The sequence below is a fragment of the Drosophila albomicans genome, chromosome 3, assembly GCF_009650485.2.
Source record: "Drosophila albomicans strain 15112-1751.03 chromosome 3, ASM965048v2, whole genome shotgun sequence".
Lineage (NCBI taxonomy): Eukaryota > Metazoa > Arthropoda > Insecta > Diptera > Drosophilidae > Drosophila > Drosophila albomicans.
The window spans coordinates 54,972,899-54,984,910 of record NC_047629.2 but is presented as its reverse complement, the minus strand read 5'-3'; the positions used below and the strand labels follow the sequence as shown (position 1 = coordinate 54,984,910).

General features: G+C 41.8%; 6 protein-coding genes across 10 annotated transcripts; 3 read left to right on the top strand and 3 right to left on the bottom strand.

Moving 5' to 3' along the window:
• Positions 1-601: 601 nt before the first annotated feature.
• Positions 602-1,440, bottom strand: LOC117570980 (nuclear envelope phosphatase-regulatory subunit 1 homolog). 2 transcript variants are annotated; one of them, XM_034252927.2, is made up of 3 exons: positions 1,204-1,440; positions 832-1,141; positions 602-780 (listed from the first exon to the last, which is right to left on the bottom strand). In XM_034252927.2, the coding sequence occupies exons 1-2, from the start codon at positions 1,295-1,297 to the stop codon at positions 846-848; spliced, it is 390 nt and encodes a 129-aa protein (XP_034108818.1). In that variant the 5' UTR covers positions 1,298-1,440; the 3' UTR covers positions 602-780; positions 832-845. The 2 variants fall into 2 exon arrangements, with proteins under 2 accessions (XP_034108818.1, XP_051861276.1); XM_052005316.1 differs by having other exon boundaries at positions 602-1,141.
• Positions 1,441-1,657: 217 nt separating this feature from the next.
• Positions 1,658-4,865, top strand: LOC117570975 (histone-lysine N-methyltransferase E(z)). 2 transcript variants are annotated; one of them, XM_034252919.2, is made up of 8 exons: positions 1,658-1,792; positions 1,882-2,598; positions 2,656-2,816; positions 3,009-3,023; positions 3,426-3,523; positions 3,582-3,762; positions 3,825-4,391; positions 4,456-4,865. In XM_034252919.2, exons 1-8 carry the CDS (start codon positions 1,683-1,685, stop codon positions 4,863-4,865), a joined length of 2,259 nt encoding a protein of 752 aa, XP_034108810.1. In that variant the 5' UTR covers positions 1,658-1,682. The 2 variants fall into 2 exon arrangements, with proteins under 2 accessions (XP_034108810.1, XP_034108811.1); XM_034252920.2 differs by lacking the exon at positions 3,009-3,023.
• Positions 4,866-4,933: 68 nt separating this feature from the next.
• Positions 4,934-9,352, bottom strand: LOC117570979 (chromosome transmission fidelity protein 8 homolog). The gene is made up of 3 exons (XM_034252926.2): positions 9,248-9,352; positions 5,309-5,432; positions 4,934-5,239 (listed from the first exon to the last, which is right to left on the bottom strand). Exons 1-3 carry the CDS (start codon positions 9,265-9,267, stop codon positions 4,934-4,936), a joined length of 450 nt encoding a protein of 149 aa, XP_034108817.1. The 5' UTR covers positions 9,268-9,352.
• LOC117570974 (general transcription and DNA repair factor IIH helicase subunit XPB) lies at positions 6,466-9,112 on the bottom strand. The gene is made up of 3 exons (XM_034252918.2): positions 9,009-9,112; positions 7,121-8,949; positions 6,466-7,062 (listed from the first exon to the last, which is right to left on the bottom strand). The coding sequence occupies exons 1-3, from the start codon at positions 9,058-9,060 to the stop codon at positions 6,520-6,522; spliced, it is 2,424 nt and encodes an 807-aa protein (XP_034108809.1). The 5' UTR covers positions 9,061-9,112; the 3' UTR covers positions 6,466-6,519.
• Positions 9,353-9,713: 361 nt separating the features above from the next.
• Positions 9,714-10,746, top strand: LOC117568499 (uncharacterized). The gene is made up of 5 exons (XM_034249191.2): positions 9,714-10,005; positions 10,063-10,146; positions 10,210-10,357; positions 10,414-10,545; positions 10,605-10,746. Exons 1-5 carry the CDS (start codon positions 9,826-9,828, stop codon positions 10,682-10,684), a joined length of 624 nt encoding a protein of 207 aa, XP_034105082.1. The 5' UTR covers positions 9,714-9,825; the 3' UTR covers positions 10,685-10,746.
• A 35-nt stretch (positions 10,747-10,781) lies between these two features.
• Positions 10,782-11,960, top strand: LOC117568498 (uncharacterized). Of its 3 annotated transcripts, none has more exons than XM_052005313.1 (5): positions 10,782-10,976; positions 11,031-11,114; positions 11,175-11,322; positions 11,382-11,628; positions 11,687-11,960. In XM_052005313.1, exons 1-5 carry the CDS (start codon positions 10,818-10,820, stop codon positions 11,850-11,852), a joined length of 804 nt encoding a protein of 267 aa, XP_051861273.1. In that variant the 5' UTR covers positions 10,782-10,817; the 3' UTR covers positions 11,853-11,960. The 3 variants fall into 3 exon arrangements, with proteins under 3 accessions (XP_051861273.1, XP_034105080.1, XP_034105079.1); XM_034249189.2 differs by having other exon boundaries at positions 10,783-10,946; positions 11,681-11,959; XM_034249188.2 differs by having other exon boundaries at positions 10,783-10,976; positions 11,681-11,958.
• The last annotated feature ends 52 nt before the right edge of the window (positions 11,961-12,012 follow it).

Here is a 12,012-nt window from a genome sequence, read left to right as displayed (position 1 = left end):
TATTGCTGCTTTATTCAAAATTAGAGGTGCTGGGTAAAGCCATGAGAAACACCTTTGCCATGTTGATGGCTAATGACTGTGGACGAGCTGCTTAACCGCAACAGGCTTTGGGGTCGTCCTTGTGCACGTGCTCGTGGACAACTGGGATGGTGCCTGGGCTGCGAACAAACCTCTGCTGTCCAGGAGAAGGAAGTTTCAGGTCCGTGTCATCGGCCAGCATTTCACCTGTTATATATTGGGATTAGTAGAGTAACTTTCTATTTCTTATGAACACTTGCCTGTGGTCATGCTAAGGACAATGCCCAGCATTAGAACGGCGAATAGGAAAACTTTCATCATTGGAACTTGGTTGCTTGGTGAGCTGCTTCTGCTTCTGATGCCCTCTGCAGTTGCAACCTCAACTATTTATACCCGCTCTGTAGGGCACCTTTCATTAACTACTAATGGGGGTGCAAAACACTTGGACACTAAATGCCCAGCTTTCAATTAAGAACGTCATTTATTTGTCGCTTTGTTTGGCAGCCGCAATGAATAACGCCATTACTAAATAATATAGTAAACAAAACAAAAAACAATAGAACAAGATTATGAACAGGGCATTTTGTACAATGGAGGAGCTTCTATATAATTTAACCAAATCATGAAAGGTACACGTACTTAAGATTTTAATTGTAATTGTATATTATTGAATTAAACTAAATTGGTTTCTTATTTTTTTCTTTTTCCGATGCGAATAAGCCATCTCGTCTTGGAAGTATGCATCGTCATTAGGGGGCAAGGCTTTTAAATGTTAATTATTAACTAAATCGATCGATCAATGTGGTGCCTCACAAACAAGAAGGTTCTCATGTGTTTCCGTTGTTATTGCTTTGGCGGGGCTTCAGTATCAATTTGCCAGTGTGTGGCTCCAGATCGAGGGCAAAGTCTGTGAGCACAGTGCGTGTGCGCGACGTGATTATCTGTGGCGCGACCACCAGCTTCTGGATGCCCAGTATGAAGAGCACAATCAACGTGACTGTGGCCACCGTGAAGATCGGATGTATCCATAATGATTCCGTCAATGGCACAACTGTAGTCCGAGGATCTTTGAGCCAATACCAAGCGCTTATTGCCGTGCACACTGATAATGCGGATAGTATAACTGCAATAGTGATAAGATACGCGTTAGTACATTGGTTAGTTATGCGGCATTTTAATTCTTACGACGCCAGCGGAGCGTGGATGGCCTGTAGGATGAAACCACTTCGGTGAGTCGCCGCTCGAATGCCTTTAGATCTTCACAAGCTGATGGTTCCATCGCGCCAATTTCCTCGATGCTCGTGGCTGTCTTGATGTGTTGAAAATTGTCCAGCTTATATGTGTAATTTTTGCCTTATTTTGATAAGATTTCACATTTGATTTGTTTTTGTTTCCTATTTTGATTAGAGGTGGAAAGACATCGGAAGCACTATCGATGTATCGATATTTTTGAAAAACATCGATTGAATACCGAAAAATACTTAGAATTCTGTACGTAACGTAAATAATTAACGTAATCTATAGCGCTTGCGTTAAAGAACAGCTGTTTAACTACATTATCTTTGCGACGGTTTTCAGCACTAAAATGCTTAAGAGCATTTTTAAACACTGCCGCGAGTCCGCCAGAAAAAATTGTGCTGTGCGAAAGAATTTAATTAAATAATATGAGTAGCAAGGAATGGAAACGTGTAGTGAAGTTAGAATACATGAAAATCCGACAGCAAAAGCGCTACAAACGTGCCGATGAAATCAAAGAGGCCTGGATAAAGAATTGGTAAATAAAATCAAACACAGACAGCCAGCCACGCAAATTGCCGCCTCATTGTTTGGCATTTTTTTTTATGTCTCTTTCGCACTTCGCAGGGATGAGCACAATCACAATGTGCAGGATTTATATTGCGAGTCGAAAGTATGGCAGGCCAAACCATATGATCCTCCCCACGTAGATTGCGTGAAACGGGCCGAAGTCACGAGCTACAATGGCGCCACAAGTGGCCCTCAACGTGTTCCCATCTGCGTGATTAATGCAGTCACTCCGATTCCCACGATGTATACTTGGGCGCCTACGCAGCAGAATTTTATGGTGGAGGACGAAACAGTGTTACACAATATTCCTTACATGGGCGACGAAGTGCTCGACAAGGATGGCAAGTTCATTGAGGAATTGATCAAGAATTACGATGGCAAAGTGCATGGTGACAAGGATCCGTCGTTTATGGATGATGCCATATTTGTGGAGCTGGTGCATGCTCTGATGCGTTCGCATAGCAAAGAGCTCGAGGAAACTGTAGTCACTGCAACTGCAGTTAAATCTGAGTCTCCTACAATCAGCAAAGCTAAAGAGGATGATGAGAAGAAGGAAACGTCTGCGATTGAAGAATCCTCAGCTGAAACTGCATCTACTAATCTTGTGGACACCAAGAAGGATATGTTGGTCACTGAGACGACAGTCAACGACGGCGACACCAAACCCAAAGTAGAGGATGTCAAGGAGAAGTTACCATTTCCGGCACCCATCATATTTCAAGCAATTAGCGCCAACTTTCCGGATAAGGGTACTGCTCAAGAGTTAAAAGAGAAGTGAGTTATTTTAGATATTAAAAATGTTTGCTAAAGCAATAAATTGACATCCTTTAGGTATATTGAACTCACGGAACATCAGGACCCAGAAAGGCCACAAGAGTGTACGCCCAACATTGATGGCATTAAGGCGGAGAGTGTCTCCCGTGAACGTACAATGCATTCCTTCCATACGCTGTTCTGTCGACGCTGCTTTAAATACGATTGTTTTCTGCATCGTAAGTAGATCTCTAGTTGTTTGTGGGACATAGCGTCCAGTCTGGGTTGTTTACTCTTTAATAACTTTATCGTTTTGTTTTTTGCTTTTTCTCTTTATTTGGAAATTTATTGCAAAACAATTTCTATTGTCCAAAACAAACACAAAAACAAAAACCTCTTAAAAATGTTGTATTAAAATAACTGCAATTTAGGTCACCATGTACAGGGTGAGTCGTTGTTGTAGTTGTTGTTATCGATAACCACACGCACACACACTCATGCCGCCGCCGTCCAGGCCCCAACAAAATGTCGCCATGCTCCCCCACATCATCATCAATCTCTTTTTCTCTCGATCGCTATTTTAATGTATAACTTATGCTATAAAATAACTGAATGTTTGTGGAAAATTGGCAAAACAAAAATATGTCTTGACTCAAAATTGTTTCTTGGTGTTTTCACCTCATTTCGTGCGGCTTTGGCCTTCAACATCCATGTTGCATCCACTGTTAAGTAACGTATCTGCCTCATTCTCTCTAACCTTTCCTTCCCACCGCGTGCGTCTCATAGTCATGCTTATCGGAATTCGCTTTGAAATTGAGTTTTACTGTAATTTCACTCTACCTTCGCAGGTCTACAAGGACATGCGGGACCCAATCTACAGAAGCGTCGCTATCCGGAGCTTAAGACCTTCGCTGAGCCCTGCAGCAATTCATGCTACATGCTGATTGTAAGAACACATTCATTAGAGGCTACCAACATGTTACAAATTGTTGTATCTATTGCAGGACGGCATGAAGGAGAAGTTGGCAGCAGACAGCAAAACGCCGCCTATTGATTCGTGTAACGAGGCAAGCTCGGAGGACAGCAACGATAGCAACAGTCAGTTTAGCAACAAGGATTTTAACCATGAGAATGGCAAGGACAACGGAATTGCTGTCAATAGTGCGGAGATCAACTCCATTATGGGTGAGCAACTGCTTAGCAACTGCGAAGGTTTTTATCTAAAGTTTTTTTTCTATTTGATCCAGCCGGCATGATGAATATCACAAGTACGCAGTGCGTCTGGACTGGCGCCGATCAGGCGCTCTTTCGTGTCCTGCACAAGGTGTATCTGAAGAACTACTGCGCTGTCGCCCACAATATGCTCACAAAGACTTGTCGCCAGGTCTATGAGTTCGCCCAGAAGGAGGCAGCCGAGTTTAGTTTCGAAGACTTGCGCCAGGACTTTACGCCGCCCCGCAAGAAGAAGAAGAAGCAGCGTCTTTGGTCGCTGCACTGTCGCAAGATCCAACTGAAAAAGGACTCGTCCTCCAATCACGTCTACAATTACACGCCCTGCGATCATGCCGGTCCCTGCGATATGAACTGTTCGTGTATCCAGACGCAGAACTTTTGCGAGAAGTTCTGCAATTGCAGCAGTGATTGTCAAAATCGTTTCCCTGGTTGCCGCTGCAAGGCGCAGTGCAACACGAAGCAATGTCCTTGCTACTTGGCTGTGCGAGAGTGTGATCCGGATTTGTGTCAGGCGTGCGGCGCCGATCAATTCAAGCTTACCAAAATAACATGCAAGAATGTGTGCGTGCAGCGTGGATTACGTGAGTGTCTTCTACTTTATATGGTAGTCATTGTAATGTGTAATAATTTTGCTTCAAATTGCAGACAAGCATCTGCTGATGGCACCCTCGGACATTGCAGGCTGGGGCATATTCCTCAAGGAGGGCGCACAAAAGAATGAATTCATATCAGAGTATTGCGGCGAGATCATATCACAGGATGAGGCCGATCGTCGTGGCAAGGTGTATGACAAATACATGTGCTCATTTCTGTTCAATTTGAACAACGATTTCGTTGTGGATGCCACGCGAAAAGGCAACAAAATTCGCTTTGCCAATCATTCCATTAATCCCAACTGCTATGCCAAGGTTATGATGGTAACCGGGGATCATCGCATTGGCATATTTGCCAAGCGTGCTATTCAGCCAGGCGAGGAGCTCTTCTTCGATTATAGATACGGACCCACCGAACAGTTGAAATTCGTGGGCATCGAGCGTGAGATGGAAATCGTTTAATTTACTCAACTATATTTATCACTTATGCTACGCTATGTGGGAATCGTCTGCGCAAACTACACACTGCATTACACAGACTTTGCCACATTGGCTATAATTGGCTTAGGACGAGATTTAAAGATCAGCTTCTTTGTGCAAATAGCACGCACTGTATACTCGGTTCGTTGGCGACTCTTGTGCTCCAGGGCCACGGTATCATCAAGCAAGGTCCGCTCAGCTCCAGCGGTGGCATTCAACGTGCTAGCATCAAGCGTTACATTTGTGGCATTCAACAATTGCTGTCCCTCATTTGTCTTTGACTTCTCCAGCACCGCAAAAGGTTTGTCCAGCTTCTGTTCACGTCCTTGCAAAATGTGATGGCCTATTATCAGAATCTAAAAGTAGTAGCATCGTTTCATATATGCTTATGCATGTATTTGATTTTAATAAGGTGCACAACTTACGGGTTGTCCGTATTTGTTGTAATATAAGTCTCCTATAAATTGATCGTGCATGCTTTGATTGGTGCGCACCTCTAAATCGCCCTGCAGCTCGATGATCGCCCACTCGCCAGTGCCAGCGCTGTGACTGCAAAGAACATCAAAGTAATCAACAAAATAATTTTTGAGAAATATAGATTATATATAATACATGATTTTAACAATAAACAATTTACTGAAAAATTACAAGTGTTGGATCCTTAGATGACCCCAATATTTTTTGATGCCATACGATAGAGTTGGTCCTTGTGAGCATTGCAATACAAGTCCTTTAAAAATACGGCAGGATATGACGGAGATATTGTTTTTTTTCGAAAAACAACCACCTCGAGCACCCTCGAAGTATGCTACAAAACATGTAATTTTCACCTGAAATTTTTCAAAGGGTCAAGTATAGAAAAATGGCCAAAAATGCCAAGAATCCACTGTATCTCGGACATTTGAAGGACGATCGTGATGTCCTTTGGCACAAGTATTATCCTTTGGAAGGCAAACTGATTGGTGCACTCAAAAGGACGAATATCCTTGCAGGACCTGAGATATAACGATCTATTTGTATACAGAAAATATCGTATATCTCAGTCATATCCTGTCTGATCCTTGCGGGTCCTATGTCAAACGGAGTCCTTTGATGAGATCTACCTTCATGCCAAAGGACATTCCAATCGTCCTTGTGGTTCTCCAGTTATCCTGTACTTTACGATTTTCGCACGTTTTCTTTGGTCCTCGGACTGAAAAATTACAAGTGTTGGATCTTTAGATGACCCCAATTTTTTTTATACCAATCGATAGAGTTGGTCCTTGCGAGCATTGCAATACAAGTCCTTTTTAAATGCGGCAGGATATGGCCGAGATATAGCTTGTTTTTGAAAAACGACCCCCTCGTGCACCCTCAAAGTATGCTACAAAAATGTTTTTTTTGTTAGGCGCCAAATTCAAATTTGTATGCGCTTAACATGATGCACCAGGCCAACAGAAATGAGCAGAACGTGGATATTTGGTTTCAGTCACTTGTGTAAATTTTGGTTTGTGGCATGTCCCGGAAATTATGCGAACTAAATTTTGGGGAATTTATCAAACGCAACAGAAATTCTATGCTCATCCGCATTAAAACAAATCTCTTGTCACTGACATACTTTTATTCGACTGAGCAAAGGATACAAAAATGGATGCGCTTAACCTCTAAACTTCTTGAACAATGGATGTACGCTGCCGACGTTCTTGCGACGATGCTCATAGTAGATGGCATCATCGCCACCAGACATGGAGCTAAGTGCACCAGGACGTCTGGTGGTGCCAGAGCCACCTGGACGATAACCCGGCTCGCCAGGCATCTTCTCGTCCTCGCAGTCCAAGTCGGAGGCGGACAACACCAGTTGCAGCAACTGGCCCTGTTCCTCCTGTGTTCCGTACATTAGATCCGCCTCGGTATCCATGCCCTTGAGATGTGTGATAACCTTGTAGCTGTAGCCCTGATTGACAAGGAAACGCTGTCGCTTGCGGGAATAGCTCATCTCCATGGTGTCCTGTGAGACGAGTGTGTAAAAGAAGGCATTATATTCCTCAGCAATGGCGCCTTTTTTAGCACGCAGAATACGGCCCAAACGCTGGGCTTCCTGACGACGCGAACCGCCATGCGACGAAATCTGAATCAATACATTTGCCTCTGGCAAATCGAAACTTGTGTCGGCCACTTTGGAGACAAAGATTGTGTTGACCTACAAAAGTAGAGAGTCAGATAAGTGGAACATTTGAGTTAAGCAGCTAGTAAATTACCTTGGAATTGAACTTGAAATTCTGCAGAATTTGAATACGTTCATTCTGGGACGTGGGACCATAGATGAAGGGTTTGTTCATCTTGATGGCATAGTGCTTCAGGGCAAACACATTGTCCGAGAAAACAATGGTCTTGTCGCCACGCTGCTCATGGTATTTGATCAGAAACTGGCAGCTGCGAAACTTCGAAGGGTTCATCACATACAACAGCATTTTTTTCGATGTCTTGGTGGTCAGATACTCGCGGTAGAACTCTGGCGACATGGGACACCATACCTCGGCGCACTGGACACGCGCAATGAAGCCCTTCTTCTGTAGCTCCAACCAATTGGCCTCATACAGCTTGGGACCAATCAGGAAATTTAGATCCGCAATTTTGTCATCCTCACGCAACAATGTCGCAGTCAAGCCAAGCTTGCAATGCGACTGTACAATGGTCAGGACACGTCGGAACATCTTGGCGGGAATTGTGTGTACTTCGTCGAGCACCATGATGCCCCACTCCTGCTCCTGAAGCCAACGCATGGTTTGCTCTGCCTCCCAGGAACGTTTCTGTGTGTGCGTTATCATAGAGTATGTGGTCACCAGTATGCCGCAGCCCATGGGCTTGTCCTTGGCCTCAGAAGTGAACCGACAAATCATGCTGTCATCTGCCGTGGACCACATTTTGAACTGTTGCTTCCATTGCTCCACCGAGACGCCGCTGTTGCACAGTACCAAAGCACGCTTGCGCACTGTGCAGCAGGCAGTGACACCCACAAGAGATTTTCCAGCACCGCAGGGCAACACAATGACACCAGAGCGGGCGCGACCATTGCCAAACATCTTGCGCAGACTCTTCTCCTGATATGGACGCAGCACAGCGGCTGGCTTGAGGTCAATGTTGATGTCCGGATTGTTGGTATCATTGCGAAAATCGTATTCGGCAAGCAGCGGATGCTCGATTTCGATGCAACGCTTTTGTATCACTTCTATCTTTTCTTGGGCCACTTCAAATGAAACTGTTTTGAGATTGGCCTCGTCTTCATCCTCCTCCTCCTTATCGATTTTCTCGTAGAAGTCCGTAATGTCATCGGGTATGGCAACTGCACCTTCTGCCGTTGCTGCTCCTGCGGCACTGGAAGTGCTGGCTCCCGCATCCTCGGGCTTGTCGCTAGCTGGTGGCAACTTGGTGCCGAATTGTGTGATGGCCTTGCCATCCATTGTGCCCTGAATAAAGCCATCTCCTTCGCCCTCGCCTTCGCTCCGTATTAAGCGACATTTCTGGATGACCGGATCTTTGAGCAGCTTTTGCAGCACTTCCGGATGTGGCGACTCAATAAAGTATTTATTGTGCTTGAGCACAAGTTTCACCTTGCCGTAGGAGAGCGTACAGAGACGTATAAACTCCAAGATACCCTCAGGAATGCTCGTCTTGCTCAAGCGTTTGAGATATTCAACGATGTCGTGGGTTTGGAGGCCTACAGACACCGCAGCATACAGACTGTAGGCGGTTAGCTTGTACTCGTGTATATGCTCGGGTCGACACACTGGCTCCGAGATGGCAATGAGAAAGTCATGGGCATGCTTGTATACCGGTGAGAAGGACTCGAGAAACACATGTCCATTGGGCGCCACCCACAATGGGCGATTTCCGTGATCGGGACGAAGTTGCATCTGTGCACGATAATCTTTCGCGCCGTACTCATCGGTGTTGATATTCTCGTCGTTGGTCTCCGCGTTTTTGGACGCTGCACCCGGCACACCGTCCGATTCGCTGGCATTGTCCATGCTGTCATTGTCATCCACCAGTTGCGTGTAGGCATCGTCTTCAGCGCGGCGCTTCTTGGCTGTTTTGTTGGAAATTGCCTTTAAGTCTTAGCAGGCAATACACTAAGTTAATACTTACCAAATTTATCACTGCCGCTGCGATCCTTTTTTGATTTCTTTGGCGGACCCATTTTGTGCACGTCCGCTTCGGCGAAACTTTGTTTCAGCTATGCGCACAAACAGCTGATTACACAGTGTTGTGAAATACAACAAATCACAATCAAGAAAAGGCGCGAATAATGACGACAATTGCACAAGTTTCAGCTCGGTTTTACATTATTTTTACTAAATAACTTTAATAAATGCAGTACTACTTACGTTTTTACAATGATGGGCATGTTTTTGATTATAGAAATGTACTGAAATCTACTGTTTTTAGAACCTTGTAAACACTTTATCACGTATGTAGATGAGCAACGACGTGACCACACCGACTGCGCTGAAAATACCGATAACGCCAAAAAGTAAACACCATAAAATACCATATGAATTCCTAAATAATATACTAAAAATATGAAAATATATAAAAAGAAATATACTAAAAAGAAATCTACCTTTTATTTAACAGATATGTTGGAGTGTGTTTAAAAATGTGTGATTTAACCTTAAGATAATGAGACACCCATAATTGGTATATATATATATATCTAAAATTCTTACAAATATTACTACTTTGACGAAGAGTTGCCACATCAATATATAAAGATTAGATGTTACCATATTCAATTAAAATTTTACCCAACCGTCATTTTTTTTAAATTGCTTGCGTAATGTCCGCCGGAGAGAATTTTATTTACTTTTGTTAGAAATGTAGTACTCAAATCTCCGATGCCTTGTTCTAGTACTCACCTTTATTACTGAAATATAACAATAAATTCACTATTGGACCTTGAAAAATGTCAGCAACCAAGAAGAACAAGAAATCATCAACTAAAAAGAAAATCTTGAAAAGAGAATCCATTGTTGCAAAATTCTTTGAAAATAATCTAGGAAGAATATGTCTTATCATTGCAATATTCGATCTCGCCCATGCGCTCTTCTTCGTACTTCAAGCGACTATTTCATTGGTTACAAGCGTCAGTATTTCTACTAGTTAAATATTTATAAGCTTTTTCTGATATTTTAACCAGCAGTTCAACTTATATACATCATTGGCGCTCTTGGGAACTATATTCTGGGTGCTAATCGTCATACTGCTGATTGTGGGGCTTAGTAAGGTTCGTATAGAATTTTATAAGTTCTCTAAATGAAAAATTGAAAAGAAATATTTTGGAATATAGCGTCGACCCGTCTTGGTTAAAGCCTGGCTTATTTTCTCTATAGCTGGTTTCATTGCGGATACTCTCTTTTTAATTTGGGGAATTGTTTCCTCAGTGTCCATAGACTGGGATCATTTAAGGGAGTTTTCCATTATTTTTATTGGAATATGTACGTCAGACGTAACTTCCGATTTGTCTACTCTTTTAACAACCCTTCAATTGCAGTTATCGAGAGTTTGTGCATATATCTTGTCTATAGATATTACTTGGTTATGGATCCCTGTCGTATAGTTTATGAACCGGAAAAAGGATCAAAGAGGCAGAGAAAGAAATATCTGAATGCAAAGGAATGCCGAGGTAGTAAAAAAGAATATAAGATATATAATCATGAATCTTAAAACGCTTCATCTTTGCAGAGAGCCAGAGGTCAGCCAGAAAGAGCAGCAAGAAGTCGGAGAAGTCAAAGAAAAATAAACCAGTGAAGAAGAAAAAATAAACTTTTCATAATTTATAGGGTCATAGTTGTTTATAAATATTGTGGATTTCAATTTATGCTAGTAAGCATCTCTAGCTACTTCAAATATATTTTAATTATTATCTGAAAAAACAGCACATCAAATTATATTAACATGGACAATCTGGTTAAGTCGGAAAGCATTTCTCTTAAAGAGCATATTTTTACTCCGATTTGTAGTCACCTATTAAAAATTTGTTATTCCATTGCTGTAATCGATTTAATTCAATCCTTATACTTTCTGGTACAGTCATTTATTTTGTTGGCAGCTAATGTTTGTATTATTTATATTAGTTTTTTTCGTGTTCGCTTATAACTAATCGTGCAGGTAAATTTGTATTCAATCATTGCATTTCTGGGCTCTATATTTTGGATATTTATGGTTGGACTACTTTTTATGGGTCTTTGGAAGGTTTGCATCAACAATATAATATAATATATTGAAGTGGTTTAACAAAATATTGCTATACAGAGTCGCCTACCATTTATCATTGCTTGGTTGTGTTTTTCGATTGTTGGAGTTATTCTGGACGTATTTTTCTTTATTTGGACAATTTCCATTTCAGACTATATAACATGGATGAAAATTATACAGTTTACGTTTCTCTATGTTGGCATAGGTAAGAAGAATATTATATTTTTAATATAACAAAATTAAAGTAATGATCTGATTTTGCAGTAATTGAATGGCTTTGTATTTATATGGTTTATAAATATTGTTTCAGTATGAAATCTACGTCAACCATCAATGTACCCGAGGATGGCTATATCCGTGGATCTCAACTACATCGATCAAGTGAGCTGTTGTCTATTGAGCAGTCACGAAGAGGAAAATCAATGTCGAGTAAATTAGAGTCCATTGATCAGATTGAGAAAACACGTTTAAGTAAAACTGAATCAATTGCGGAGCCCGAGCAAGGCAAAGAGTAAGGTTTTAATCCTTCAAAAGAGAATAATTCAAATAATTTCATTTTTCAGTCAAAGAAATAGCCAATTGGAAGCATCTGATAAATCAGGTCGTGCTTCGAAATCACAAAAACCAAAAGAAAAGGATATAAACCAGTCGAAGAAAAACGACAAAGCCATAAAACGCAAAAGGAAACAAAAAACAGATAATGAAAACAAGAAAAGCAGAAGCTCAAAAAAATGAAAACCAAATATTTAGATTATATTTTACGTTTATCTGCCAACATTTATAAGAAAATATGTTTAAATAAAAAGACAGAAAATTCCCAATGGCATTTGCAGGCCATTTCAATTTACGGACTAACGCCAATGCCCAAAATCAATCCGCATCCACCAGCACAAAC

Excerpts from the sequence above, each read along its gene's own strand:
- LOC117570980 (XM_052005316.1), bottom strand. The coding sequence starts at position 1,297 with ATGGAACCATCAGCTTGTGAAGATCTAAAGGCATTCGAGCGGCGACTC. Across the intron at positions 1,142-1,203 it reads ATCCACGCTCCGCTGGCGTC|TTATACTATCCGCATTATCA; the intron begins GTAAGAATTAAA and ends TCACTATTGCAG.
- LOC117570975 (XM_034252919.2), top strand. The coding sequence starts at position 1,683 with ATGAGTAGCAAGGAATGGAAACGTGTAGTGAAGTTAGAATACATGAAA. Across the intron at positions 1,793-1,881 it reads GAGGCCTGGATAAAGAATTG|GGATGAGCACAATCACAATG; the intron begins GTAAATAAAATC and ends CGCACTTCGCAG. Across the intron at positions 4,392-4,455 it reads GTGCGTGCAGCGTGGATTAC|ACAAGCATCTGCTGATGGCA; the intron begins GTGAGTGTCTTC and ends TTCAAATTGCAG.
- LOC117570974 (XM_034252918.2), bottom strand. The coding sequence starts at position 9,060 with ATGGGTCCGCCAAAGAAATCAAAAAAGGATCGCAGCGGCAGTGATAAA. Across the intron at positions 8,950-9,008 it reads CAGCGGCAGTGATAAATTTG|CCAAGAAGCGCCGCGCTGAA; the intron begins GTAAGTATTAAC and ends CCAACAAAACAG. Across the intron at positions 7,063-7,120 it reads ATTTCAAGTTCAATTCCAAG|GTCAACACAATCTTTGTCTC; the intron begins GTAATTTACTAG and ends CTACTTTTGTAG.
- LOC117570979 (XM_034252926.2), bottom strand. The coding sequence starts at position 9,267 with ATGCCCATCATTGTAAAAAC. Across the intron at positions 5,433-9,247 it reads ATGCCCATCATTGTAAAAAC|TCACAGCGCTGGCACTGGCG; the intron begins GTAAGTAGTACT and ends TGTTCTTTGCAG. Across the intron at positions 5,240-5,308 it reads ACAACAAATACGGACAACCC|ATTCTGATAATAGGCCATCA; the intron begins GTAAGTTGTGCA and ends TACTACTTTTAG.
- LOC117568499 (XM_034249191.2), top strand. The coding sequence starts at position 9,826 with ATGTCAGCAACCAAGAAGAACAAGAAATCATCAACTAAAAAGAAAATC. Across the intron at positions 10,006-10,062 it reads CTATTTCATTGGTTACAAGC|TTCAACTTATATACATCATT; the intron begins GTCAGTATTTCT and ends TTTAACCAGCAG. Across the intron at positions 10,546-10,604 it reads GAATGCAAAGGAATGCCGAG|AGAGCCAGAGGTCAGCCAGA; the intron begins GTAGTAAAAAAG and ends TCATCTTTGCAG.
- LOC117568498 (XM_034249188.2), top strand. The coding sequence starts at position 10,818 with ATGGACAATCTGGTTAAGTCGGAAAGCATTTCTCTTAAAGAGCATATT. Across the intron at positions 11,115-11,174 it reads TTTTTATGGGTCTTTGGAAG|AGTCGCCTACCATTTATCAT; the intron begins GTTTGCATCAAC and ends ATTGCTATACAG. Across the intron at positions 11,629-11,680 it reads GAGCCCGAGCAAGGCAAAGA|TCAAAGAAATAGCCAATTGG; the intron begins GTAAGGTTTTAA and ends TTCATTTTTCAG.